At 40.4% G+C, this 27,362-nt stretch overlaps 1 protein-coding gene across 5 annotated transcripts in view; it reads right to left on the bottom strand.

The window, feature by feature from the left end:
- The window catches only part of GPATCH8 (G-patch domain containing 8), a 57,200-nt gene that overhangs the window by 16,658 nt on the left and 13,180 nt on the right, over positions 1-27,362 (bottom strand). For 2 of the 5 annotated variants that reach the window (XM_049799538.1, XM_049799539.1), the window contains exons 2-5: positions 24,500-24,574; positions 16,285-16,357; positions 3,315-3,382; positions 2,740-2,826 (exon numbers count right to left, since the gene is read on the bottom strand). In XM_049799538.1, the coding sequence (XP_049655495.1) occupies positions 2,740-2,826; positions 3,315-3,382; positions 16,285-16,357; positions 24,500-24,574 (303 nt within the window). Of the gene's footprint in view, positions 1-2,739; positions 2,827-3,314; positions 3,383-5,476; positions 5,522-16,284; positions 16,358-18,426; positions 18,445-24,499; positions 24,575-27,362 lie in introns of those variants that run through there. The other 3 variants (XM_049799541.1, XM_049799540.1, XM_049799542.1) reach the window with 3 other exon arrangements.

Below are 27,362 nucleotides of genomic sequence, written 5' to 3'. Positions count from 1 at the left end.
TTTACCTCAACAAGATGGAAGCACTTACGCTGATGCATGCTAAAAAAAAAAGCTACAAATGCTGCATTACAAAGTACGCTGTACTAACATCACCATACCCCATATAGCTATTTACTGTATGCATTTCAACTGGAATAAAGAGAAATTATATAAGAAAAAAGAGCCTAACATTTGAGAAAAAGCACTTAAGAGTTTAAGAGTTTCCATCTTCAGTACAAACTTCTTATGGGAAATTTCCTTGCATTAGCAAGAGGAGCTAGCAAACATTTAAGATATACTACGAAAGCTTTTTTCTTTTTCTATAAGATCGTGTTCAAGGCAATATGGTTTATCTCCCAGTTACCACATCAAAATTACATTAAAATAATATTGTTGAGCACGTTTTTTATAATGCAAAATTAATGTCAAAAATTTCAACTACGGGGGGGGGGGGGGGAATATCTGAAAAATTCTAGTGCTAAAAGTTTTTTTCAATTTAAAGCACTTCTAAATAAAAAAAAAAAAATCTATTTCAATTTCCTGCTTCCATCTATTACCAGAGGCCCTTGTTAAGAAGAAAAAAAAAAATCAACAAAAAACTATCTAGAGGTTTGAGCCTGAAGCAGGTCCCCAGGAAGACAAGAAAGGAAAACAGAGCAGCGTGAGATCCACAGAACAATGACATTTAAAGTTCCTCTGAAACCCTGAACAAGCTTCCTGCGCCATGTGTAGGTTTTTTCAGAAAGCATCCTGTGGCTAAACAATGAAAACACAGCCATTTGAATGATCAGAATCTTTACAGAAGAAGAGAATTAAAGAACATTTCTTGCTTGCTTCTTGGTTGCAGAATTATCTGAAATTCCTTTGAGACTCACTGAATGGCTAATCAGGATGCGGCCACAGTTGGCAATTACATAATGGACTCCTGCAGAGCAATGAAAAAATTACGCTTGCAGATATTTTTCACAGATAAATACAGAAATGCAAGAGCCTAACGATAAAGCATGCTAATAAAAACACATCTGAGTTGGGAGAGACTGCTACTGCTCCACAGAGCTCCTGAAAAAAATCTGTGCTGAATAATGGCAGGAAGACAAAACAGTCTCAGAGAGCAACACACATTCAACTGTATTTGAAAAGACAACTGCAAAACCCAAGAATTTTATCGTAAATCACATTGCAGACCTGAGGTACAACATCATTACATGCAGTTCACACAAGAGCTCCTACCAACCACTCTGAAATGAAGCAATACTTTGTACTCAACAGCTGCTGTCTGAAGACACCCAGCATTGCAGCTGGGGGTTTGCTGCAGAAAGGGATCCAGGCTTTTGGCCACACGCTGCCCGAGAATGGCCAACGTCACAGCCAAACCTTCCCTTTGTAGGGTGTAAGCAGCATGCCACCCAGCAAGAGATTAAAAACAACAAAAAGGAGAGACATCATCAAGGAGAACGTGCACCTGGACGTAGAAAGGAGAAACATCTTCAAAGAGAATGTGCACCTGAATGTAGAGGAACTGTTCAGCACTGGCTGCATAAGCCCATTTAAAAGCACGCTTGTACTTTAAAGTGTGCCAGAAAAGATCATTAACTGCATTCAGCTCCAAACTAATAATTAGCTTTAAAAGTAATTACAATGGCTTTTATTTTTAAATTAACAAATATACCAGCAATTCAATTACCAAGCAAGTCAAGGTCTCAGCTTAACAAAAAAAATAAAAAAAATCAGGAAAGGAGACTATACGTTTTTGTAGCTGAACAAACTGCTTGCAGTATTAACTATTGAACTGATGAAATGGAATTTTAGATTTGCCATGGTTATGTTTAATTTTAATGGAATTGAAACTACTTTTCCATTATTCCTCAAAGAATTAAAATTTATGCAAAACTGACACTTTAATGTCTAGGGCTCTTCTTCAAGCCTGGTACTTCTCAAATCTCAGAACAATTAAACAAGCACGCTTTCCTAAGACTTGATGTACTTTACAGGCTGGTAAGTGGAAGAGTGGGTTAAACAACTAGCAAAGACCATGTCTCCACAGAGAACTCAGTTACAGCTAATCCAAGTATGCCCCAACATGTCATGCTCAATGACAACACGATGGCCCATTTTTATCATTAAAAAGATAACAGTCTTTGGCTTACAAAAAACCCACAGCTTTTGTAAACCCTAGAGAAATACAGCATACACACATATTATTTTTTTTAATGCTGCCTGAGAAATTCTTCCAAAGAGATCTAGCCCATCAATTTCTCAAAACCAGAGCCATGTCCTACCTTTTCAAAGAAAGCAGCATTTATGCAACAACATCATAATGCTCTACTTACTGCTTGCTCAATAACAACAGAAGTTCTACTCCACTTCCAGCAGATAACTGCCCATCTAACATTTGCATCTACAGATTTTGCACTGACAACGTGGCAGTTTCACTAGAAAAATTTGGCAGCCCTGGGTCTAGGGAAGGAAATATTCTGCTTACCCTAGGACTGTTCTTTTCAGAACAGGAGCAAAGCACACAGAGAAAGCCCTGCTGCTATCCTGTAGCTCTAAAGCAGCTAAACAAACATCAAGGTTAATTCCAGGAAGTGAATAACCAGTTCATTAAAATATAAATAATCTCAACAATGACAAAACCCAAGAATACTTAATTCCTACTGCCATTACTGCAGCCTAACAAGAAGAGCTCTGTCCTATCAGAACAAATCCTCTCCCACTCAGCCCACAGGAACTTTGATGTTAATGCCCCCATTTCAGTACCTTGTATTTCTGCCTCAGCTCCTCTGTGTCTTCTTTCTCCACCTCCAGTACACGCCTCCGCTCAGTGGCATCTTCGGCATAGTCAAGCTTTTTTTTTAAAAAAAAAAAAAAAAAGAGAGAGATGCAATTTGTCCCATAAATACTTAGCACTACTGAGACTGCCAGAATGTGTAATTGAAAAAAGATGAGATTTGAAACAGAATCTTTGCATATTTTACTTCACTTTCCCTGTTTTGTCATCCCACAACGTAACCCACATGCAAAATGATTTTTTAATCCTTCCAAAATGGAGGCTCCTGGCCGGCCTGTCCACTGCCAACAGCAACCTCAACTTTGTGGGAGTGAAATCACAAAGCCCAGGAATTTCAGGTAGCATTCAGACCTCAGAACTCAGGTACCCATGGGTAAACAGAGTATGTATTTTGAGAAGTGGTGTTTTCTTACTGTGTGATTTAAGAGCAAGTTTTTATCTACCTTTGATGCACAAATTCTCACTTCTAAGTTTCTTCCCTATCAACTCCCCAGGAGGCATGCAAGGAGTGACCAGGTGCAGGGCAGGAGCCAGGCAAGCTTACCTCCATTTCCATCCGCCCCATGCCCATGACATCGTACTTGACGACAATAGGGATGGGATCTGTCCTCCCTGTAAGAGGAACACACACACAGGTGGTCAGCAGCCAGTCCATTACCACAGCTCGCTTTACACATTGGGTTTGGGTGGTTAGAGATCTTGCCTTGGAGTGCAGAGACCAGAAAGCTACAGTGAACCAAACACAAGCCATTCTCACAGCTTACAGCCAAACCTGCTTCTCAGCTCCAAACTGGATACAGTTAAATCCACCCCTGAGTACTGATAAATGGTATTTTCTGAACATTAACTGGTCACATAAAATATTCTTGTGGTTAATGTTCAACCATGACAAGTCCTAGGACAGGACTTGAGAAATGAACCTTCCCCTCAATGCTTCCACATCAGGCAATACATACTCCTCATCTTCTGATGCAAGTGAAAAAGCTATTAAATACATTTTACTGCTCTACCACATTAACGATTGATTAGGACTGCCCTGTAAAAGATGTGGAAGCCTCCCTCCCACCAACTTTTGTCCCTTCCCAAGAGTGAGGAAAGCTGACCGAGAAGCATGGCACAGAAGCCAAACTTCTTTCATCCAAAACGACCCCCTGGTCCAGGCCAGGTGGTCAAGCACCTGCTTCCCCAGCTCCTGCAGAGAGATGCTCTAGCACTCAGTGTCATCTGTAAGCTGTGAAAAGGACTAGTTGCGAAGAAAATTGACTTTGAACTAATCAAACTATGCTGGAGATTTTTTTTAAAAAAAACATATCTTTAATCCACTCATAACCAGCCAAACAAAGCAAAATGGGGCAGACAAGCACTTTACTACCACAGCTTTTTTTTTTAAATTATTATTATTTTTATTTTTACATCACAACTCGCGCTGTTTGTTGTGATGTAAGCCCACTGAAAAAGTACTTACCTTATCCGGAGCATACCTTGAGTAAAAAAACAGAATGTTTACTTCCCTTATTATTGCTCTTGTTTTGGTGTAAACAACTGTTTTGTTATACACACATACACATATATTATACCTTTGGGCTAAAAGATCTACAGGTTTTAATCATGCCAAAAATTTTATTGCCATCCACATGCGCAAAAGGTTAAAGTCTTTAATACTGCCTCAGAAAACCTGAATAGGCACCGACTTCTCTCTTCTCCAATACCAGCTTTCTCTAACTCCTGCAAAAGCAACAGCCCACAGATCTCAGATTCCAGAGTCCTCAAAGGGACCCTACTCTGGTCAGACTTGTGTCTTTTTAACTCTTAAAGTAGAGGCATGTGTTTTTCTTTCAGAAACAAGTCCATTTAATCAATCGCTTTATGATTTTGTTTATATGCCCATAAATTTGACAGGCATACATCGACCAAGTCAAAAAACAGTATTTTGAATTGAGCTTTTGTTTGGGTATTTTAAGTATTCTCCATCTGAAAATGTTTCTCTTGCGCCCAATGGTATAATAAAGTAAGCAGTGACTGCAATTTTTAGCAAAAGGACCAAATTAAAGACAGGTTATAAAAATGACTTCCTAAGTGCAATATCACTTTCATAACGTCTCAGCCAGGGATTTACTGGTAAGTGGTGAACCCAAATGGAATGGCTGGCAGCAAGTGCCAACAATACTTTTTTTCCCAAGCTTTTTTGGTTTGGTTTTTTTGTTGTTTGTTTCTTTGTTTTGTTTTGTTTGTTTTTGGTTTTGGGTTTTTTTGGTTTTTGTTTCTCCAGCAATCGAGATCTTTCGATGCAGCCTCATTGCCCTGGTAAACCCCTGAGTACAAACAATGCATCAGTACTTTTGCCTTCTAAGGCAGTCAAAGTTTGGGTTTGGTTTTTGGTTTTGTTCTGGTTTGGTTTTTTTCAAAATCTATTTGGAAATTGCAGTAGCAAGTGCTAGTGCCCATCGTGTTGGGGAAAAATCAAGTTTGGACAGTATTAGAAATTTACGTTTAAACTGATTTTGGCAGTTCTAACACAAACAGAAACATCCCTTCTTAGCAATACCCTTTAATGAACAAGGATCAGACAAGTGTGCATAAAGAAAGGAAAGGAAAGGAAAATGAAAGACCAAGCAGAAGGATGATGGCTACAACAGAGAAAGTAAGCCTAACATATTGGTGCACTGATGACAAAAGGAGTAATTCAGTCTGAAAATAAAAAATTACCACTGCTAAGTTTACCATCACCACAACAAGTCCAGGATCATAACGCTGTAAAAAAGAAACACCATTTGTTAGGCAGAAACCATTAGGGGCAGAAAATAGGCCGTTTGTAGTAGGCAGGTAGGATGGGTTAAAAAAAAAAAAAAAATATATATATATAGAAGAGGCTTCTTCCTCACCCCTCCACCCCGTCACCATGCTTTGCCCTGTGGAATCAGGGAGCGGGTAGATTTTTGAGCAGTTATGTGTTTTCAGAGCTGTGCTCACAACCTGAAAGTTTTGGGTGTTGGAAGAGGTTGAGGTCCTGGTGACGGCCCAATTTAAAAGAGGCACTGAGGCACATTTAAGCAGACAGTTTAAAAAGGAAACCAATCAGGATCTTAAGGCAATTACAAATGTTTTGGGTCAAAATGAGCTTTGTTTTCAGGGAAGAGGAAAACATTCAATGTGAAAAGTGATGCCTTTGTTTTAAACTTAACCATCATTTTGTTACGAATGAAATACCACGGCAGCCAGCCAGCGCAGCCACCCAGCGTGACATCCAGCCGACAAGTGCCAACTCCAAGCACTTTGAGCACGTAACACTGCTAAGGGCAGCAGTGCCCACCCCCACCATCGAAACTGCGGCTCCATCCAGGGCAGCAGGACACGCTACCAGTGCTAGGTGGTGGGTCATCAAGGCTGGGGGAGCCTTGGCTCCATGTCCTCGGAAAGCCGCTACAGCTAAGGGAAAGGATTGGACTCTGTGTTGTCAAAGGGCCACCTCTCACCCCGCTGACTGCCAAGTGGGCTGGGCGGAAGATGGAGAACAGCCAAAGGGGAAAATGGGACTTTTTAAGTTAAGCTCTTTAAGTTCTCCTTTTAAAGAACTTCCTCAAGAAAATTTATTCCAGAGCTACTGGGCATGACAACAGGATCTTTACCAGTATGTAAACACAGTTCTCGGACCTTGTGGACTCCCAGGTTTAGGGTTCCTGCTGACCCTTTTTAGGTATACTGACGTACTTCGAAGAGAAAAACTGAGCTTTCAGGAAAGGGCAAGAATTCCCACACTTCATGCCACTATGCAGGGTTGCAAGCACTGCCACATCGACAACTAACCCCCCGTACGGTAAATCATGCAGAACATATAAAGCTGTATACGTGCTCCATCCCCCTACACCACAGAAAATTTAGGTTCCTTCTGCACCAGGTTACAAACTCTTTCCTGACAGACTGGTCACATTACACAGACTACAAACCCCAAACCAGAGATGGTTATTGTATAGAACACTTCCACACAGGGGAAAGCCTTTCTGGAGAGGACAAAGCATAAACCTCCAGTGGGATGGGAAAAAAACCAAACAGCTTACACAAGTCAGACCTTAGAAAATCCAATCTCTTAAGGTAAATTAAGTTTGTAATTATTTCCTTAATTCAGAAATTAAATGAGATTTCAAAACTGACCAGATATACTTGTTTTGCTTTCCTCTTCCTAAAGAAATGGGGAATTCTCGCAGCTTGTGAAAAATTGCTCACCCCCAAATAAGCCCCGAGAGCTGCCCCCATTCCTAGAGCCCTGCGCCTGCCCAGAGATCTGCCAGCAGCAGGTAGGAGACAGACTGCAGGCAGCACCTTGCCAGGCAGGCTTCTCCAAATTCACTCCTTTCTAATTGCACAAAGTTATTGGATATGAGCAAATACTTTGCCAGCAGTGCTATAAACTAACAAAACTCAGGAAAAGACTTAATCCTAACGCTTCAGGGCTTTAGTATCAGACACCAAGTTGTGCTGTACACAGAGGATTATCATTTCACAGTTGCCAGCTGCAGGGTGCGTGCTGTGACTCTGGACACAGAGGGTAGATGCTGCTCTGCTCTTCAGAACAGGACGATGCACCAGATGGACCTGCCATCTGAGCCCATCTAGAAATGCTGGCATTGTCAACACTAGTGCACATTTTATCTTTTTTTTTAAACAGTCAAAACAGAAAACAGTTTTCATTAACAATTTGCAGATTCAGAAGAACTCCTCCCTCTAGCAATAGCATGCTCTTCAGTAGATACAAGACATATCTGAAGGTCTGTTTAACGACAGAGAAAGAACAGGATGCCCCTATTGGAAAAAAAAAGATGTACCCCCAACATTATGCATTAACTTAATTCAATCAAATATATTTCAGTGTATCACTTATGCATAGCATGTAAGCACCAGAGAGGTAACCGAACAGCCTTAATCCTGCTCACTGTGTTGACATCTTAATAGAAATTCTTCCCAGGTACAAGTTTTGTGGGATATCATCCTAGAGGACTGACTGATATCACACTCTTCATCGGAGGAGAATTTCATGAACTAAGCATCTTGGAAGGATACAAACAACAGGACGTGATCTCGTTGAACACAGAGGATTTTTACTTATTCACTATCTTTATGCTACAACCAAAACCAAAACCACAGTAAGAGACAAACCTTCTAGAAGGTTTTAATTGCTCTTGGAAAGGGACTACAGCAGAGATTAGAAACATGGCTGTGTGAAGCTGTGAGGAGCTTCACAATCACATCACTAGATTTGCTTTGGTGGATAACAGTCAGTTTGTTTAGTCACCTGCAGTACAAACCCCACTGCAGGCTGTAAAAGGTCAGTAGGTACCTGGAGTCAGCTATCAACACCCACAGCAATGCATCCACAGATACAGGGCATGATCACCGTTCAACTATATTGTCTCTGGGAAGATGCAAGATAAGGAGGAGTCACTGTGATCGTGGATGAGTTTCATTTTCAAAGATCAGGATTTTGCAAGGTCTCAAAACTTTCCTGGGTCTATTGCATGTTTTGATAGCCCAACAGCTGTCATGTTGAAAATTCAGACTCCTCATTCAGTACACCAAAAGGGGAGAGATGATGCTATATTATCAAGCTCATTCTGATTGCTGCAGTAAGCAAACAAACAAACAAGTGAAATGTTTTATCCTGGTCTCTGGTGGGAATTAGATTTGTGAGCTCATGCTGTTTATGTCAGACTTTGGGAAGGGGTCACAAACAATCGAGAGATTCAAATGAAGTCTAAAATGTCTATCATCCTCAGCAACAAGCATCAAGACCCAGTGAGGAGAAACTGTTTTCCAAGTACAAAAAACATGAACTTAATCCCTACACAGCAGGAGAGAAATGACAAGCGAAAGACAAGTTGTAAACACCCCAATCACATGGCAAACTTCAAACAGGAGCTCAAAACTTCTTCAGCACGCAAGCCAAGGATGACACTTCCAGAAAACCAAGCAGAGCTCCCTGAACTTTTGCAAGGGAAGGCACATAGAGGAGTCTGGGTCAAAAAACATCCCCAACCTAAATGATGATCAGTGGTATTAAAGAACAACATGGAAGGTGTTAGAGCCAGAACATAAATCTAAACCTTGGTTGATCTAGAATAGAAATTAGAAGAGTCACCATCTATCTTGATCTCGGTAAGTGGAGAGGGCTGAAAAGTCCTGTCTGATTTAAGGCTACGCTGCAAGAGTGGGGGCAGGTTGTGCATGGCCATGACTGCTCACTTCCCATGCACTCATCTTTCACAGTTTAATAAAACTGCTTTAACATTATACGAACACAAAGGGCAATAAAGCCTGACACTAAGCCAAGAGAAGGCCATCTCTATCACAATAAGCATGTGTCACTGAAAGAATGATGATTTCATTGACTACACACACTCAAATAACCCATAAACTTATCACCCGTAATCGAAGGGAGGAGCTTGCACATTCAAAAGCAAACAAGGGGGTAACTGCTTCTGCCAAAGGAGACTGAGGCATTAAGTAAACCTCCCTTTAGGTCTGCGGTCTTGTGGATTTCAACATGGTAATGAAGATCCATGTGATGATAATAGGCTTTCAAAGCCACGTTACCCAGATTTTTCAAAGCTTAGCTACTTCACATGAAAATGTTAGTCTTAAAACTACTGCAATGATTTATGTTGCAAACACAAGCATGGAAATGTTAGTCTATGCCAGAATTCAGGTTCCCGTGAGGACATGTTAAGATACAGGGAGGTAAGAGTGTGTTCACATCTACTTCTTGGGTAAGACTGCCAAAGCATTCCATACTTAATGAATAAAGGTACTGTTTAACATTTTTATTTTTCCCTTCCATATTTTCTAGTATTTATTACAAAGCTTCAAAACCCAGAAAGAAATATAACATTCCTCACTTCCTCATGGCATTTTTCTCAGATGCTCATTGTTCCATGTTCTCAAGGCCTGACAAACATCAACTCTGTCTGCCTTCATGAGATCAGGGGATTTAACAAATGGAAAATATATATTAATACATTAACTAAGCCATTTGGCGAACTGGTGACAGAGCCAGGATTCAAGACCTCTGGAATTCAAACCCTGAGCTTATTTCTCCAAGTCGCAGCTGCCAAGCAATCACATTTGCGACCGATCTCAGTTGCTCAAGTGGTCAAAGCTCTGCTCATTACTCCCCAAACATCTAACAAACCTGGCATCCAGAAAGCATAGTGTACATCACCCATGGCCACCTGACACAGTCTTGGAACAGTGACTCTTACTGAGCTTGATCTCACAAGTGCAAATTATCACAGATGCTGTCAGAGAACGGCTATTTCCTGCCTTAGCCACAGGATCACTTCTTCACCTGCAGGCTCTCCTCCTCTCTGCAGATCATCTAGCATTTCTGTCAGACAGTTCTGTTCTTTCACTCTACTCATCCTTTATACCAAGAGGGAAAACAAGAGCTTGTCTGAACAGATTTAGCGAAGAACCTGCCAAATAAGAACTGCATCGTAGTATAAATGAAGGGGGGAGCAAGGACTATATTTATCATCAAGAATTTGCAAGTCAGAGCAGAAATCCACTTGTGCTTTTTTTTTTTTTAATTGCAAACCATGCAACAAAATACAGTTAGATGGAAGAACTCAATTCTAGCATTTTCTAACAAATTTGATATACGTAACTTTGCTACCATTTTAGATAATTTATATGCTCACAAAAGGATAAAACCAAAGTTCTGTTATGCACACTTGTAACTGCTGCTCTCTGTGTCACCAGTACAATTTATATCATGAGTTTGCAGCACACCTTGATCAACAGGAACAGCACTGTCTTGACAAGTTGTAAAGGGTTTATTGGTGTTAGCCTGAGTGGAAGAGAACAAGCATGCAGGAAGGGTTTCTCAAGCTTTACATGGCACTGCCAAGAGCTGCCATGACACTGAACGTGGCTCTGACCACAGGCAGCCTGCCTCCTCCACAGCAGCATTACGTTAGTATTGCTGCTCTCCAGGAAGATTCAACCAACCTTTCAGAATAGTTATGCTGAAACGATGCCAAAACTTTGCTAAAAACATAAGCAAACAAAAAGGAAGTTATTACTACATAGGAATAGGAATCAGGGGACAGAAGGCATTTCTTTTGGACCAAAGGCTACAGGTAAAGCTTCTGCTACTTCACCTAACTGCCCCAAAAGGGACCTTACTTTTCTAAACATAGCCACCTGCTGCTTCCATTTTCTGAAAAATTGAGATAACCCAAGTACTAGTACAAGACAGCATCCCACAAAGCGCAGCCATCTACCTTGAAACTTAAGTTTCACACTGAGTAACATTTTCACCACAACAATAATCAAGTGATGAAAGCTGCCTCAGTCCCCTATAAAACAACCAAGGAGCAAACTTTAGGTATAAAGTTGCAAGGCTCAATTCCAGCTCTACACTAAAACCCCCTATTACCTAAACCATTTGATTCAACAACATAAATACGTAAAAGCAGCCAGACCATGACAAAAAACATGTTACCTGTTGCCATAGCAAAATACTAGATCCTGATTCACGTCTCAGATACCACAAAAGACCATGATGATCCCCAGTCTTGGGAATACTGTGGAAACGTGAATTAAATTAATGCTTTTAAATGTATCAAATTAATCATACACTACACAGTTTGTGGTATAGGGAAACTTAACACAACTGCTTTCTGTACAGGTGTTGGAACCATTTTTAAAGCATCAAGGTTGCAGTCAAGCAAGCACATTTCCTTAAGAGAGAACTTTAAAAAGGCAAATGCAGAAAAGCTTGTTGAATAATTACAGTTAGTACCCAGTACCCACTCACAGGGCGACTAGCTAACAATGAGCTAGACCTGTCCACCAAAGCTGGTCAATCCTTCCTAAGAGTCCCTTCCATAGGGCCAGTAAACACCAGACAAACCTTCCTGACTGGTCTGCACTCTCCAAACCACCTCCATCTGCAGCAAACCATCCCTTCAGAGCTGCCCATGCTCCACACCCCTGGTACGACAGAGGAAGCAGCAAGATAACCATGAGAACAGGAGGATGGCTATGAATTAACTCAGCAATACCAGAGATGGGGGCATTAACTAGCCTCTAAAGTCTGCCTGCTTTCCCTCAGCTATCAGGTCCACTCTGTCCTCGTTCATCAGATATTCCCTACCACACACACACACACACACTACAGTCCTGACCTCATCCCAGAAAGCCATCTAATTCTTTGGGCACAACTCCCCAGATGAGCTAGATGACTGACTCAAGACAGCCAAATTAAAACATCAGCCAGTCTGAAATGCTAGGTCATTTCACTATGTCCCCTACATGTTGTCATCTTTCTGAGTGCATCAGATGAAGTCACATATTCCTGTTTTCTGGCAAAGCAAGTTAATAGCCTTTGTCTTTCCTACAGATAGCGTTCATCTACTCTGTTCAGTTTTACCTAGTCTAATTAAATGAGATTCAGCTACTGGTTCTAGTCTTGCACCTATACCTCTAGAGTACTATTACTTCATATTAAACACACAAATCCAAAAGAAAAAACAGAAGGCTTTTTGTTTGGTTTTGGTTGGGGTTTTTTTTGTTTGGTTGGGTTGTTTTGGGTTTTTTTGGTTTTTTGGTTTTTTGTTGGTTTTTTTTTTTTTACACAAGACTTGTCAAAAAATTGAAAACACAGGGAAAATGTGAAGCACTGATTAAAATATTTTCAAATGTATGATTAAAATTATACCACTTCTGCTTGTCAATCTCTCAATGCTTTTCATAATACTACTTTAACTTAATATGAAATACTTATTCCAAGAGAAATCATTAGAGTATTTGAATTCAAGATTTCACTCAGCCCTCTCATTCACATTCTGACTTACATAACTCCTCTGATTTATTCACAATCCTCAGTCTCATTTAGCACAGGACTTCACATGAAGGTCAGACAGTGTTTTTAACCACAACTTTTGCTAGTTTCATTTTTCAGTAAACCACAGAATTCTAGATTATAAATTACACGTGTTCCCCCGCAAAGAGAGAATGGTCTACAGTCGACATTTTCTCATTTGTTACAGCACAACCATCACACAATCCCTATAGAAAAGTGGATCCTCAAGCCATACTTTCCAGATTAAAAGAGATCCCTGTCAACTGGCAACCCCCTCTTCTGCTTTTTCATATTCACTGGCTGTTAGCAAGTTGAAGTATCATTTCCAAATATAACACAAATTGTTTGTGGTAAAAAAATGTGAAAAACATCAGGAGAAGAGATGAGCAGAGGAATGACTGCTGAATTCATTATGAGCTTCTCTGAACCAGTATTCTAGCACTTGCATGGTCAGAGACAACAGCACTATCCCTGTCTGATACTCAATACGCATCTAAAAATCAAACAAAAGACACAGATGTGTTACAGTTAGAATACAGCTTCTCTTATGACAGCTATGTCATTAAGGGCATGGATTACTTGCTTTCTTATTCAAGTGGCTCAGCTCTTCCATCAGCTACAATGGTTAATAAGAGTTACACCACAAGGCAGCTTGCTCCAGTAGGTACAAAACTACTCTGCTTCTGAAATTTTGCAGAGAATGAGGCAATCTGCTGGGTACCTTTGTACTACAACAGCAGATTTTTACCACCAGCAATTGGCAAGTGTGAATTTTAGGCTACTCCAGCTACCATCCAGAGAAACAGTTCAGCACTCTCACCGCCATATTATATCCACAGTGGCTAGTTAGCGCGAAGGAAGCCCATCACAATGGTACAGTTCTGTGGCATGAAGTTCTTGCTGAACAACAACATAACGGCCTTGCTAAAAGAAATAAGCATTTATGACTGGCAAGTATAATGCAACATCATTTTTAGATTCACCATAACTAAAGAGGGAGCCCCAGCTCAGATGAACATCCAGAATTAAAAGCTACATAATAAAAATAAGCACACTGAACTCATCAACTTCCTTTAAATTTAAAGTCAATTGCATGGAAAAAAGATGAATACAATATCAATTCCATATAAGTAAACCAAAATTTAGGTTTTTAAAGTTTTGTTGCAAGGTGTTCTGCAGGAGGTCAGATACCATATCCACAGCTAAAGACTACTTGAAGTGGTTCTACTTCTGCTTTACCTCTTAACTGTAGGCTGTTGCAAATTTTAGGCTCAAGCACAGCATAAAGCAAGTAGAGTTAACAACAGATATGCTCTGCGTTTGCTATTCTTGCATCTCTTTAGAAATCTCTACTGGTCTTTGCTGAGCAAGAACAGAGCGTGGAAGAGGGGAAGAACTTTTCTGTTTTGCTCTTCCATTCTCAGTGCATATCAAGTAACTTCACTCTTCAAACTCCTAGAATAAGGTTAAAATTGGATGCAAATGTTTCCTTCCTGGCAGTTTATATTTGGATTTTGGGATGATCTAAGATTCATGTAAAAAGGTCACTGGATAATGAATTAAACACTCCCAACATGATCATCATCAATGCCACAGGCACCAGGCACAGGCTCTAGCTGCTTGTAACTAAGAGGGAGCACCCTTGATGTCTTTATGTAGAGCAGAACTGGAGCAGCAGCACTTCTCTGCATCCTCTGCCTGCCCAGCACCTCAGCCAGAGAGGTTGTTTGTCAGATGGACAGGACGCTGCTTTCCTTCCATAAGGTGAAAGGCACTATACAACTCCTGCATGCTCTCCAAAGCCTACATTAAGAAGGTTTCAGCACCTACCTGGGATAAACTAGATGGCCTATTTATACTCCTGCATTTCTATTAAAATGCAGAAGGCACAGGAAAACCCTCACAGCCCATACCCACAATTTGTCTGTAGCTTCCAGACAGTTCAAGTCACCAGAGCTTCAATAATATGTGAGTCAGAGAGATGGTACAGATTCAACGCTTCGAAATGCACAGTGGGAAAAATCTAAATCTGGACAAGTATCAAAATGCAAATGCCTGATCAACCCCACAGGCAGCCCTGGCTCTCTCGTCCTCAGGACATGGTGACACTACCCTCTTGCCCCAAACTCAAGACTGTACAGTCATCTGCTGTTTACTCCATCACATCAGTGCCTGCAACACCTCATGGCACAGAGCCCCTCGGGGCTGTGCTTTTGAATCCGGCTGGGGCTGGGAGAAGGCTTTAGCTTCTTTCAAGTCTCCGTGTTTCCACACTGGTGATGCACAGAGCAATACGGGGCACCCAAAAGAGAAAACAGACCAGATTACACATCCAGTGAATGCCATGCCAAAGCAGAAGCCCAAGAGGTGACAACTACAACCACGTCCTGAGCTTTGGCACCAGCACGGGACACGAGAGGACTTTAAGAGTGCCATGCATTAACCAGAGGATTTCAAATGAAACCATGTTAGAGGAAGCAAGAAGCATTAACCACCAACGCAGTCCTGTCTGAGAAGTTAGAGTGCCTTAGTCCAAGAGATTAATATGCATTCCCAGAGTTCAGAGAACTCGTTACCTCTCGACAGTCCTCCACAGCACAGAAATACTTATCCCTCTAATGGGCTCACTGTAGGGGCATGGAAGTCCAATTACAAGCTCCCGGGTCTTCAGACTAAGGGTATGGGAACACGAGTAAGTTACTCTGAGGAACTTGGGTCATGCTTGAGTTTCAAACACTTTTGAGAGGTTTCTACAGAAACTGCCCAGGCACACAGTCTCATGCCTGCAGTAAATACTGAGCATCTTGCTCTCAGTATGACAGGCAGACACTGTATATACCACAGGCAGTTCATAAGGAGTAACTGACAGGAAGCACTACCTTCAGTTTTTCTCAACACAACATGGTTGTGTGCTTTCGCCCTGGCTAGGACGTCTGCAGAACAGGAACTACGGGCCAGGGGAATGGCTAAAGTCACCCACATTAACTGGGTAGCATTGGCTCAGTTTAAATCATGGGACTTAGTGTCACAGGAAGAGTTTAGGCTCAAGGCAGCATGAGACTAGGTGCATTGGTTCAACTAGCACTATGGCATCTCGAGGAGATTTGCTAAATCCCTGACAAATAGACTGCTGGGGAACAGAAATAAGTCAAACCCGTGAAGGCCTTCTGGAGAAACTGGAAGTGAGCCTCTCCCATCCATGAGCACCTCTGCCACCACTTTCAGTCTTCAGTGGGCCCTTTTACTCGCCTTCTAATGGCTTCTGACACCACTGTGAAACATGCACACAGATCATCATAACTAGTTTGTATTTTTAATTCTTTTAATATCAAAGCATCAAGCCAGCAGAATATCATTATAGTTTTAGAAGCTGCACAACTACCTGTTAGTAAGTAGGCAGTTAATTCACCGCCCTCCAAAAAGGCCAAACACAGTGATTCTTACATGTACACGACACACACACATCACGTCTAACCTGTACCAATAAGTGAGGCAGCAGCTTCCACTTGCAAATTGCTAAATATGAAACTCAACAGTGCATTTGTTTGGATATATTAATAATGGAAAGAAAATCTAATCTAGGAACAAAAAGCAGAAATAATTTTGTTAAAGACTGAAGCTGGTGTTGAATGTTTCAGACACAAGCTAGTGGACTTACCCTGCAGTGACTTTCCCAATCCTTGGCCCAGCTTCCACCCATGTTTCTGGAGTAAGCGGTGTCCAATATTATCCTGACAGACAGAACAGAGAAAACAAACCAAAAATATTCCAATAATATATTCTTCCCTTCCCGCTGACATTTAAACATGTGATGAGCAAGAGATTTTCTACATATATATGCATGCAAAAAAATGCTACTGAAAAGGCAATATATGCCCAATAAAAGGGAAAGACAAATGTCAAAAATTGCTGGCTAGAATTTTTCCAGGGGGATGGGGTATCAGGGACGGTCACTTTCTGATGGTGTGCTGGGCAACTTTTGTGCATCACGTTTAAAATAAAATAAAAAAAAAGCAATGTGGGAGAAAATAAAGTGTACCAATAAAAATTGACAGTAAAAAGCATAAAATCAAGCTATTTATACAATCATATCCATCACCTAGACAGCACCACTTAAGTTTTTTTGTAAAGAAAATCTACAATGTGTTTAGTCATTTTGTTTGTGTGTCAGGCTTTTATAATACTGAGTAAGTTGTAAGTGCAAGACTGCCCCACCACTAGAAACCAAAACACAATCATAGCAAAATCCAGGCTAGACTTGATTGGGTTTTTTTATATATGTATATATATATATATAAACTAGCATGCAGCCAATATTAAACTGAAAAAACAGTGAGGTTAGTAAAACAAAAAAAAATCAATTAAATAAAATGAGCTCAAGCACAGACTGGGTGATGCATTTCACATGTAAACTAACAAAAATACTAAGATGTTAGAATGAAACAGGCCTAGCAATAAGTTAACAGCAAGGAACCATTAGTGCATGTAGGGGAAACAATAAGCATAATGTCTCATCTTCCTAAAAAAAAAAAAAAAGCTATTTTGGAATAAGTGGAAAAGTACTGACGCAGCAATTAAGTGTCAGCTTTTGAAAATAGGGCTGAGCAGGGCTCTGTGTGGAATTCATTATGTTTTTATGCAAGATTTCTTCCCCCAAACAAAGAAGAGTGCTAACGGCACCCTTGTAACAGTCTAAAGCTGACAGCTTGCCCCTTATTGATCAGTTTACCAGTTTACTAGCAGTGACCAACTGTCAACTCCTCAAAGAAGGACTCTCTGTTAGGACCCTGTTCACCTTCTAATCATAAAAAATAAAAATCAAAATCAGGTATGTATTTGTTGATTATTAATTGTCATATAAGGCAAACCACAACTCAAGATATCACAGAAATACCCCCTGAATTATAAAACAGGCTGTGAATCCATAACATTGAGTGGTACATGGAACCTTAAAAAAAAAAAAATATATATATGCTGCAGGTTTCTCTAATTAAATAACCAAGTTGTCAACAGAAATCAGAATAGCAGTGGTTTTTTCACTCACTCCACACTGAAGAAAATGACCACACGGTTTGCAGAACTTTGGTGAATCAGCTTGAAAGACACAATCTTCCCAAAGATATTGGCTGCATGGATATATTTTTCCTCAAAAAGATTCTATCAAGTATAATTATTATTTTTTTTCCAATATACCGTAACTCAAGACATTTTGCCTCGCTGTATTTTTCAAGGCAACAGTGTACATCTTTCCCACACTACCTGCTCTCCCCCACGACATAATTAGGACTACATGGGAAAAAAATAAAAAACGGAGAAGTAAGGAAATGTCTGGTTATAAAAGCTTAAATCAGTATATGCAAAAAAAAGGAAAAATGAACAAATATGGATTCCAACCACAAACACCATGGAGAAGACTATCTGTTCAGAAGTGTAGGAAAACTTACCTGCAAACATATCTGCTACAGACCGTTTCTCTAACGGCCACAACAACTGCACAGTCCTTCATGCAAAAGGGGCCCGAAGTTCAAAGGTTTTGTGGATAACGCACTAATTGTTCTACCATTAGCACTGCAACTATATCTGACAAAGGATTATTGAATCCGATTTTAAAAGCTGGTGCTGACAAAAATGGCTGCTTTTTCAAAAAAAGGACAAGGAGTACTTTGCAATCTTTTGCTAAGTGGAGATGAGACATTGTGCTGACTGTGTTGTGTTATGAATGCACTAAAATAAAGACAGATGAAGCAGTATGCTATTTCCAAAAGCAGTGCAAGTGGAGTGAAAGCATTTCCATACGAACCTGGCTTTAAAAACTGGGCTGTCAAAAGAACAGTTAAATGTAACACAAAGTAAGAAACTGTCCAATCACTAATGGTAGTTTTTCTTTTGCTTTGTTTTCAATTCACTGCTTGCAAGTAATGTATTTATTAAAGAAGAGTGAAAGCATAAAATAAATTCAACAAGTCAAGACCAGCTGGGAGATTCAAGAGCGGTGTGTTGTGACTGACACAGTGAAGGGGTAAACAAATGTTAAAGGGAAAAAAAGAAAAATTTAGAAGGGTTATACACATTAGCACCACTTTTACAAAACCACTCAAGAGGATGGTCACAAGTTGTTTGACATAAATTGGAATTATGCCTGAATATTATCCTGTCTCAGTTCCCAGGAAGGGGGTGGGGGGTGTTTCCCCCCCCAGTTGCTTCCATTTGTTTGCTTCAGCAGTGAAACTACTCCCTAATTTTTTAAGTATTACTGAAATGAAATGGAACATCTTCTGCTTCACCGAATAGGGAGAACAACCCTAAGAGTTAAATACTAACATTTGAGCTAGGACCTAGTCATTAGTCTGCTCATTTTTAGCCATGTTCAACCTTCTTCCTCCATTTCAAATCACTATTGCAGACCTCTCACAGAGGCAGACCGGCAAGACTGCTCTTCAGCATAAATGCTGCCCTAAAAATTAAATTATGGAAGGCCGGGCTTGCTAGGCTCCCACGTGAGAGCCATTCTGCAAAGCCCGGTGGCCTGGGGAGTAGCCAGGGACATTAGGACCAAAATTTGACATGGGGCAGCAAATGTTGCAACAGCTGGCAGCTTTTTTTTAAATTGCATTTTTAAGTGAAAACTCTGTAAAAGCGTGGACTCTTTCACATCAAAAAGACATCTTTTTTTATACCAAACTTCCTGTCAATGTCAAGAACTGTCATTCCTTTTGAATAAACTACCCTCATGTTGTAGCAATGTTCCTACAGGAAGAGTTGCAGCGATCTACAAAAATGTCAACAGACCAACAAGGAAATCCCCATGTTTCTCAGTAAAGAGCTGGCACAAGTCTCCTCACTTTCTTATACTATCGTTTTGGAGCTCCTTGTGTTACAGCCACAATAAAAATTACTGAGACAGTCAAAATAAGTCTCCCAATAGGTGTTTGAGCAAGCAAGTTCTCATTTACCATCCAAACTACTCACAACAGCAGTGCTATATGTCGGGCACCCAGTCTTGGAGACAAAGCTGGACACCAGATTACAGGATGCTCAGCATAGGACAGAGTGGCTCGGCAGGCTCTTGATGGAACAATTTATACCTCCCAGCATTACTTTCACCACTTTGGAGCTGTTCAGCGTGATCATTTCTATTTACAGATGGAGAACTTTGCATTACAAATGAAGCATAACTTTTCCAAAAGCATGTAGGGAATGTAAAGGTCTTGACTTCACCAAACTTTCATGGGAGTTGGCTAAGCTACTTTGGAAAAATTTCATCCAAAGTGACCTTCTCTAACAGTTCAGACTGGCCTTCCCAATTCCCCATCCTGTACCCTGACAAGATGCCCTTGATTGCTTTCCATGGGTATCAGTGATTCCTGATACCAGGACATCCCCAGCACAAATTTCTGACAAAGGTTTGGCCAATAGGAAAAAAAATGCATACAATGAAAAGATGCGTACAAGAACTGAAAGGTTTTGATGATGTTATGTGGGATATAATCTGCAGTCAGTGGATTGAGCTGCATTACAGATAAACCAAAACACTAGTTTTGCCTAATAAAGGTTTTCCCGTAAGATCCCCACGTATCGTTTTCACATTGTTCGTCTCTTGGCATCTGCAGGAACCATACCTCTCTTGAGTGGATTGTAAACTGTGCTGACTGTGTATTGAGGAATCTATAAGCAAGGATTGGATGCTACTGGGTGAACCCATGCAAACAAGAGGTTGAAAAGATTCCCAAAACAAAACCTATAGCTCACTACAGATGACACAATGAAGACTAGAGAGAAAAGCCAAATAGTAATGCTACACCATTCAGCTTCAAGAAGCACATTATTTATAGCGCTGTCCACATATGGCTACTGCTAAATGTCAAATCAGCAGCCTCATCAAATTACACTTTGGAACTAGTGGAGTCCACAGATCTGTACAGATATACAGTGCGACAAAACCCAGCTTCAGCTCAGTCATCTACAATAGCCTGTGATCATCAAACAACTACCAACTGAAGCCTGAAACCTTGTGTAGTTCAAGGACCTCCTTGTGTAACTGAGCAGAATTAGAGAGGGCAGGGGGGGAAAAGGACATTTGTTAGTTATGACAAGGACAAACTAACAAGCTCCAGAATAAGTGGGGGATATGCAGCCTGGCCTCCAACCTGCAACGGCGACAGCTTGGTTTGAATTCCTGACACTCTGCATACTGCCTGCATGGGGAAAGGGCTGCTTTCTTGCGTAGGCTCTAAGGGTATATTGCTATCTCCTACTTGACCTGTACTGCTGGGACAAAGAAAACACAGCAACAAGATTCAGTAAACAAGTAGAAATAAGGAATTAGCATGAAGAAAATCTGGATTCTATTAAAGCTGCAATACTTTGTGACTTCCCATTCAAGTACCTGAACTCAGTGCACTTAAAATATTTTAAAACAAATGCATGCAGCTTCTTGAATTTAAAAAAGGGTTAAGTGCTCTGATTTTTCAAGGACACCAGACACCAGTGGCTCCACTGACGTGAACAGCCAGCGTAAGTGCAGCATCTTTCAAACCAGAACAAAAAAATTGGGGGGGGGGGGGAGGGGGGGGGGGGGGAGTAATTTAAAAAAAAAAAAAAAAAAAAAAAAAAATCAGTATTTGCAGCTATGAAGAGTCCATTGATACGAAATGTTTTCTTCAATTTAGTAATGGAAAATAGCTGGCTTCTCATTTAGGCTACATACATCCACTAGCTCATGTCAGCTCTATTTTCCATAAATGTACTTTGGTTATAGTCGCATGTTTCAGTCTAGACATCTTTGGCCTAAACAAGCTGTACAAAGCAGGATTTCCACAGGAACAAAAATACTAGTACACTAATTGAGGACACATTTCAACATTGTAATGATCTGTAGACTCCCAAACCTATTTTTCCAGCCACCTTTGAGTTGCATGCTGTAGCAGTACAGTCAGCACCTCTCAACAGATAATGCTGCAGAGATGGATCTCACTTCAGCAGTGATTGTCAAACGTATACTTCAAGTGAAACCCACTGCCCCCTGGGATTTCCAAATGCAAGCGACCTTTAGTCTTTAAAGCATTTTCATATTACTAAGATGATGTGAGAAGCTGCAAGAAGCACATTTAAGAGAATATACTTAATCCACTCTTCAGTCTGTGGAATAACCATACTTTAAATTTTTGACTGGAAAGTGCTTTGATCTGCTATTGTTATAAACAACCTTCCTCGCACAAAGACATTTGTCATCCAGACTATTTCCACAATGTGAAACACAGGCTCTTACTCATTACTCTGAGCAGACTCCTTTTTAAAAGTTAGTTGAATTGCTAACAGAGAACTGGTTAAGGATTACAAAACAATTTGTTAATATTCAAATATTTAGATGTGTGGTATCTGCAGATTATAGACTTGTCCTTACTCCTTCCCTCTCAATTTCAGTTCAGGGATGTTATCCACTTCTGGGTGAGCAAACAGCATAAAATAGAAGAAGGTAGAAAAAGCAGTATGAACACCTCTTTCCTAGTGAAAACTCTTGCAGGAGAGGTGCACCACTAAACTCTGACAAGAAAACCACCCCTTATTTTAAGGTGTGTAATTTGCCAATTTAAAAAGCACAGAGGTCATTAATAGTGTGGAAGCAAAATCATTTTCACAAGCATCAGGAAAACTGACAAAATTATTTATGCTTCTCAGCTACAGAATTTAAGAATCAACAGTGTATTTAATGAAGACCACGTGAAGATTAACCTTAAAAGTGACCAGTTTGTTTCTGACTACAGTTTCTGACATCAGACTTGTTTATGAGACCAAAAAAACACCCTGTGCAGCAGTCAGCTTTTGAATTTTGGGACTAGCACATGAAGCCAGCTCAAGAGCGCTCTGACACAGAGCACAGCTGCTGTGACAATGCAGAACATACATTTACCCAGTTCTGTGACTCCTTCCAAGATTTTCATGTCACAGGCTAGGGGTTTTACATCTCAAATGCTTGTTTCTCTTATTACATACAAAAGAAGAGTGAAACACACTTGATTTTAAAGTGAGAACAATTTGAGGTTTTAACTCTCTTCTCAAAGTAGTAAGCCATTCTCTTGCCCTCTCCATCAAACTGTTTTCAAATTTAACCTTTAGGCTGAACTGTACTTATTAAAACCTACCAAAAAGCTGTAAAGATTAATTATGTCCTGGTATTTGGATAGCGATACATACATAAATATGAATAAAATATAAAAGCCGTAATTGAATTTAATTTTTCTGCTGCAGTTCAACATTAATCAATCTGCAACAAAGTATTACATCTGCAGATGATCCAAGCTGCACTGTGAGCCCGTGTGCCCGTGTTGTTGGGTTCAGTGTACTTGTTCATCTTTTACATACTTCTGTAGACATCACTTCCTTCAGAACACCAAAGAGATCTAATCTGTGACCACTTCTACTCCTCTGTTTGGGAAAACACTTTTAGAAGTCAGGTAACCAGTCTAGTCTAAGTAGTATTTGAATTATTTTGAAATGCTAATTTCCAGCGTGGCACAGAGTAGTCTACCAACGAGCATTTCTCATTATATTTACATAAGGAAACAAGCTTGGCATTTTAATTAAAATCCCCACATCACAACGTAAGATTGAAGTATTCAGCAGAACATTGAATACGAATTCCCATCTCTGCAGCATTATCTCATGCGTCATCAATTACTGCCATGCCTAAATCTAGCATCATGCCAGCACATTAAGACAGTAGGTACTATATGCAGTGTTCACTGGACCAAAAGAACAGAAATAAGAAGGGGGAAAGGAAACCCTAGAGAAGAAATTAAAAAAGGCAGACCGTGCAATACAAACCAGATCATGGCTGCTTAGCTAATATGGGCCAACTGCTGCGGAAGAAAAATGTCGAACACCCCAAGTTGTGTAAATTTTTTGTAAACATCTAACACGCACACAAAACACACACAACACCAACCTACACATGAATGAAAAATATATATTGATCTTTTGCTAACACTAAGTTTCTTCTAAGTGCAGATTAACATGAAGAAACTTTAACAGAGAACTTAAATTATCAATAGGGAAAAGAAACACTTGACAAGTACTTTCTTAACAAAAATCTAGTCTTAATCAGAACACCACTAAGTGATCCTCAATTATTCACTACAAGTTTTCTTGCTCTCGTACTGAAACTGCAAATGAAACTTAGCTAAAGCTAAGTGCCAAACTTAAGTCCAGTTTAGGCTGAACAAGCTATTGTGCCTAACACTAACAGAAGATGCTTTGCAAAGAAAAAAATTAAAAAGCTCCAAAAAGCTTAAAAAGCTAAAACTAAACAAAACTTAATTTTTCCCCATCTTATGGCTGTACTCTCCACACCTAATTCAAAGTAAAGCAATACTTTACAGAAACTCACAGAACAGTTTCAGATTCATGGGGAAGGACTGCTATACTAATACTGTAATGCATCCGTGTTTCTGTACTGCCAGATGTCATTCTAATACTAACACACCAGTAGTTTTCCAAAAATACAAACTAAAAAAGGATCAAAATACATTTTACTACACTACTCCATCAGGTTCGCATATGAATTAAACTGATTCTTCAAAGAAAAGTACAAAAACTTAACAAAATAAATATCTATGAATGAATGTATTATTTTGAATAATTTCTGAAATATCATGTTGAACTAAAATTTAAAGTCACCTGCTGTTTTAGGAGAACTACTTAAAGATTAAATTCCAGGCCCACTTAATCTCAGCATGCAGTTTACCACAAAAATTAACACTGTACTGATAAAAAGATGCCCACTCCTATCAAATTTGACTGCATTCACGTCACGTACCATCCGATCACGGCCTAATTTTTGGTGGGTTGATGATGCTGATAAGTATGTATCTTACCGATTCTATAGGCTTGTCTAGAGATGCTTGCTCTATCTCCAGGTGCCCTTCTTCATATTGATCAAAGTGATTGCCCTGTAAAAGAAAAGGAGGGTTAGCTCTACAGCAGAGAACACATTTCCAACAGTCTAGTTTCAAGATTCCAGTTTTTATACAGTGTTATATTTTATATAATTTTGCTAACAAATGAACTTATTAAATACCAGCTCAATTCAGTATATAGGCTACAAGAATAAAACAAAAATTATTCTAAAAATGAACTAAGCCAATTTGATGATAATCCTAAACTATGGAAGTTAGCAAAATATCAAACATTTACGATGACAACACTTTTGTTTTTTTTCTTTAGAAAGTCTGTGAAAACACTGACCGTAAGCACCACTGCTGGCCTTAAAATCACACAGGACGAGAAGCAGAAGGAATTGACCCCACCACAAGAAAGGGGATTTTTGTTGTCTTTTCTCTTTTAAAGAAGAGTAAGGCTTTCCTTGCAGCAGGAAATCCAAATTGCTTGAGGCATACATGTAATTTCACACACCTTAGACCAACAAAATCCCACAGTGGTACCAAACAAAACCTCTCCCTGTGCCCATAGCACTTGTGCATGTTCTGGAGCAGCCCCTTCCTTCAATCTAGGCAGCTGCACAGCGAACCATTAGTAGAAGTGATCCTCCAACACTCAAAAAAGCCATTAGTTTCAAAACCAAGCAGTCTCCCAACACAGCTGACCACGTGGCCACACAAGCACGTACGTTGTCACAAAGAATGCCAGGATGCACGCGCAGAACTGCTTATTCCAGACATACCAGCTTAAAGCATTTGTGAGCACAGTACCTAAAACTGCTACACAAAAAACGACAGGACTGAGGAACACATTTGAGGAAAGAGACAGACCGAGAGATACACAAGGAAGTGTACTAATAAAGTGTGCAGATACTCACACAGCAAAGAAAAGGCCACGAAGAATGATAAACACAAGCACGTTGCTTCCTTACGCTCTTGGAGCAACTCCCTGAAACATCTTTAGTCCTACAGGTTGGTCATGTATAATAATTAAAGTAGATAGGAAAATTAAATAGGATTGTTATTATGGCGTACTGAGCCCAGCCCCCACCAACACATACCATGCACACTTCTAGATTGCCAATTTCTGAACAGGGCAACCTCTCCGCTACCCAATGGTTAAGCACAGTACAACACACAAATGACAGCCACTAGAGTAGAGACTAGAGTCAAGCAATCCTCCTCAAGCATCCGCTACAGCAAAATTCTATCTTTGCATGCTTTTGCCTGGATATTAAGCATACAGGGTTCATGAGCTAGGAAGGCAAATGGCAGTCTCTGTCCTCCAGAATAATTGTTGGTGCTGGAACATTATCAGTGCGAATGGCCATTTCACGGGAAAAAACAAAACAAAACAAAACATCTCTGTTGTAAATTCAGAGGTTTCTGAAACTCAAATTCCTGCAATTGCAAACACAGTGAACAATTTTCGGCCATTCAGTAGGTCTATGATGTAGCACCAACATCCACCATCACTAGTGCATACCTGGAAAGGAAAAAAAATCTGACTTTCTAGCTGCAAACTCAAAAGCAAACAGGAGAGATGCCTGTAGCTGAGATTAGCACAAAAGCCATTGAAGGGGGCTGTTTCCAGTGGGCTCTCCTAGGTTCCCCGAGCACTGCTCAGCATCACAGCCCTGTGAAATCCCAGGAGGTGCTAAGGCCTTGGCTGTCATCCCCTATTCCTTTCCCAGGCTCTGCAGTGCCACTGAAATCCTGCTGGCTGCTCAGTGAACACCAAACACCTGGTGGTTTTCATTTGCATCCCAGCTCTGCAGTTACTTTGAGCAGGAGCACCTAGCACCACTGCCAAGAGAAACATGTTGTCACTCTCCTCCTTTCTACCAACACCAACTCTTCCTTCTGCAAGAATTTTAATGAAAGCCAGCATGCGAAAGAGCAAATTACAGTTGTAATGGACTGCTTGTTGGAATTTTACAAGCCAGGCACCAGCCTCCAAAAACCCTCTGGAACAAGTGTTCATATCCAGTGATGCAAATCTGCAAGAGACCATCTTGACAAAAACCTGTTGCCAAGAGAACGTGCTTTGATGCTGGTGCCCCAACCGCCAGCCTATACATCATCTGCAGTCCACAGTGATAATTCGCCCAGGCCACGCTCTGCTCCCAGTAGTCTTCTTTCCCACAGCCTCTCCAGAGCAAATTTGGAGCTTAATCTGCAGGCAGAAATCCACTTCCATCCATTTTTTTTGGACAGCCTTCAAGGAGCAAGCTGAAGGCAAACTTACCATGCACATGCAGTCGTTGAGCTGCTTAAAAACGCTAGCAAGTCTTGGAGACAGGCACAGTGTAGATGTACAGACTGTACATGTGTGCGCTGTGAAGTCAGGGAGCCCAGCAGGGAGAAGACATGAAACCTGCCTCAATGGCAGGATGACACAGCCCAGCCTCCCAATAAGTAGCGCCCAACAGAATAAAAGCAGTCAAGAGTGCACACGCTGTTAATGAATTGCACTGTTGACTGCTAAACGCTAGCAAAAACTCATTACTGAAACTTCACATATAAAAAAATTAAATCCACGTAACATCTAGTTAACAAACCCTTGAAAAACTCTCAGCAAAAACAAAGACATACTTCCCCCCTGCCTAATTTCACAATGTGATTTGCTGCCTGCAGATAGCTCAGAATATGCCAAGTAAATTACCTGGAGTTGGCAAAATATTTCTGCCTACTCACCGTCTCCTTCGGCGCACTGCCTGCCAAGACAGTTAAAATTGTTTTTACAAAGGCAAGGGTCAATTCCAGTTTGAAAGCATGCCTTGCTGATTTGAGGCTTTAC

The sequence above is a fragment of the Accipiter gentilis genome, chromosome 5 (genome assembly GCF_929443795.1).
Source record: "Accipiter gentilis chromosome 5, bAccGen1.1, whole genome shotgun sequence".
Lineage (NCBI taxonomy): Eukaryota > Metazoa > Chordata > Aves > Accipitriformes > Accipitridae > Astur > Astur gentilis.
This window is presented reverse-complemented; position numbering and strand designations above follow the sequence as displayed.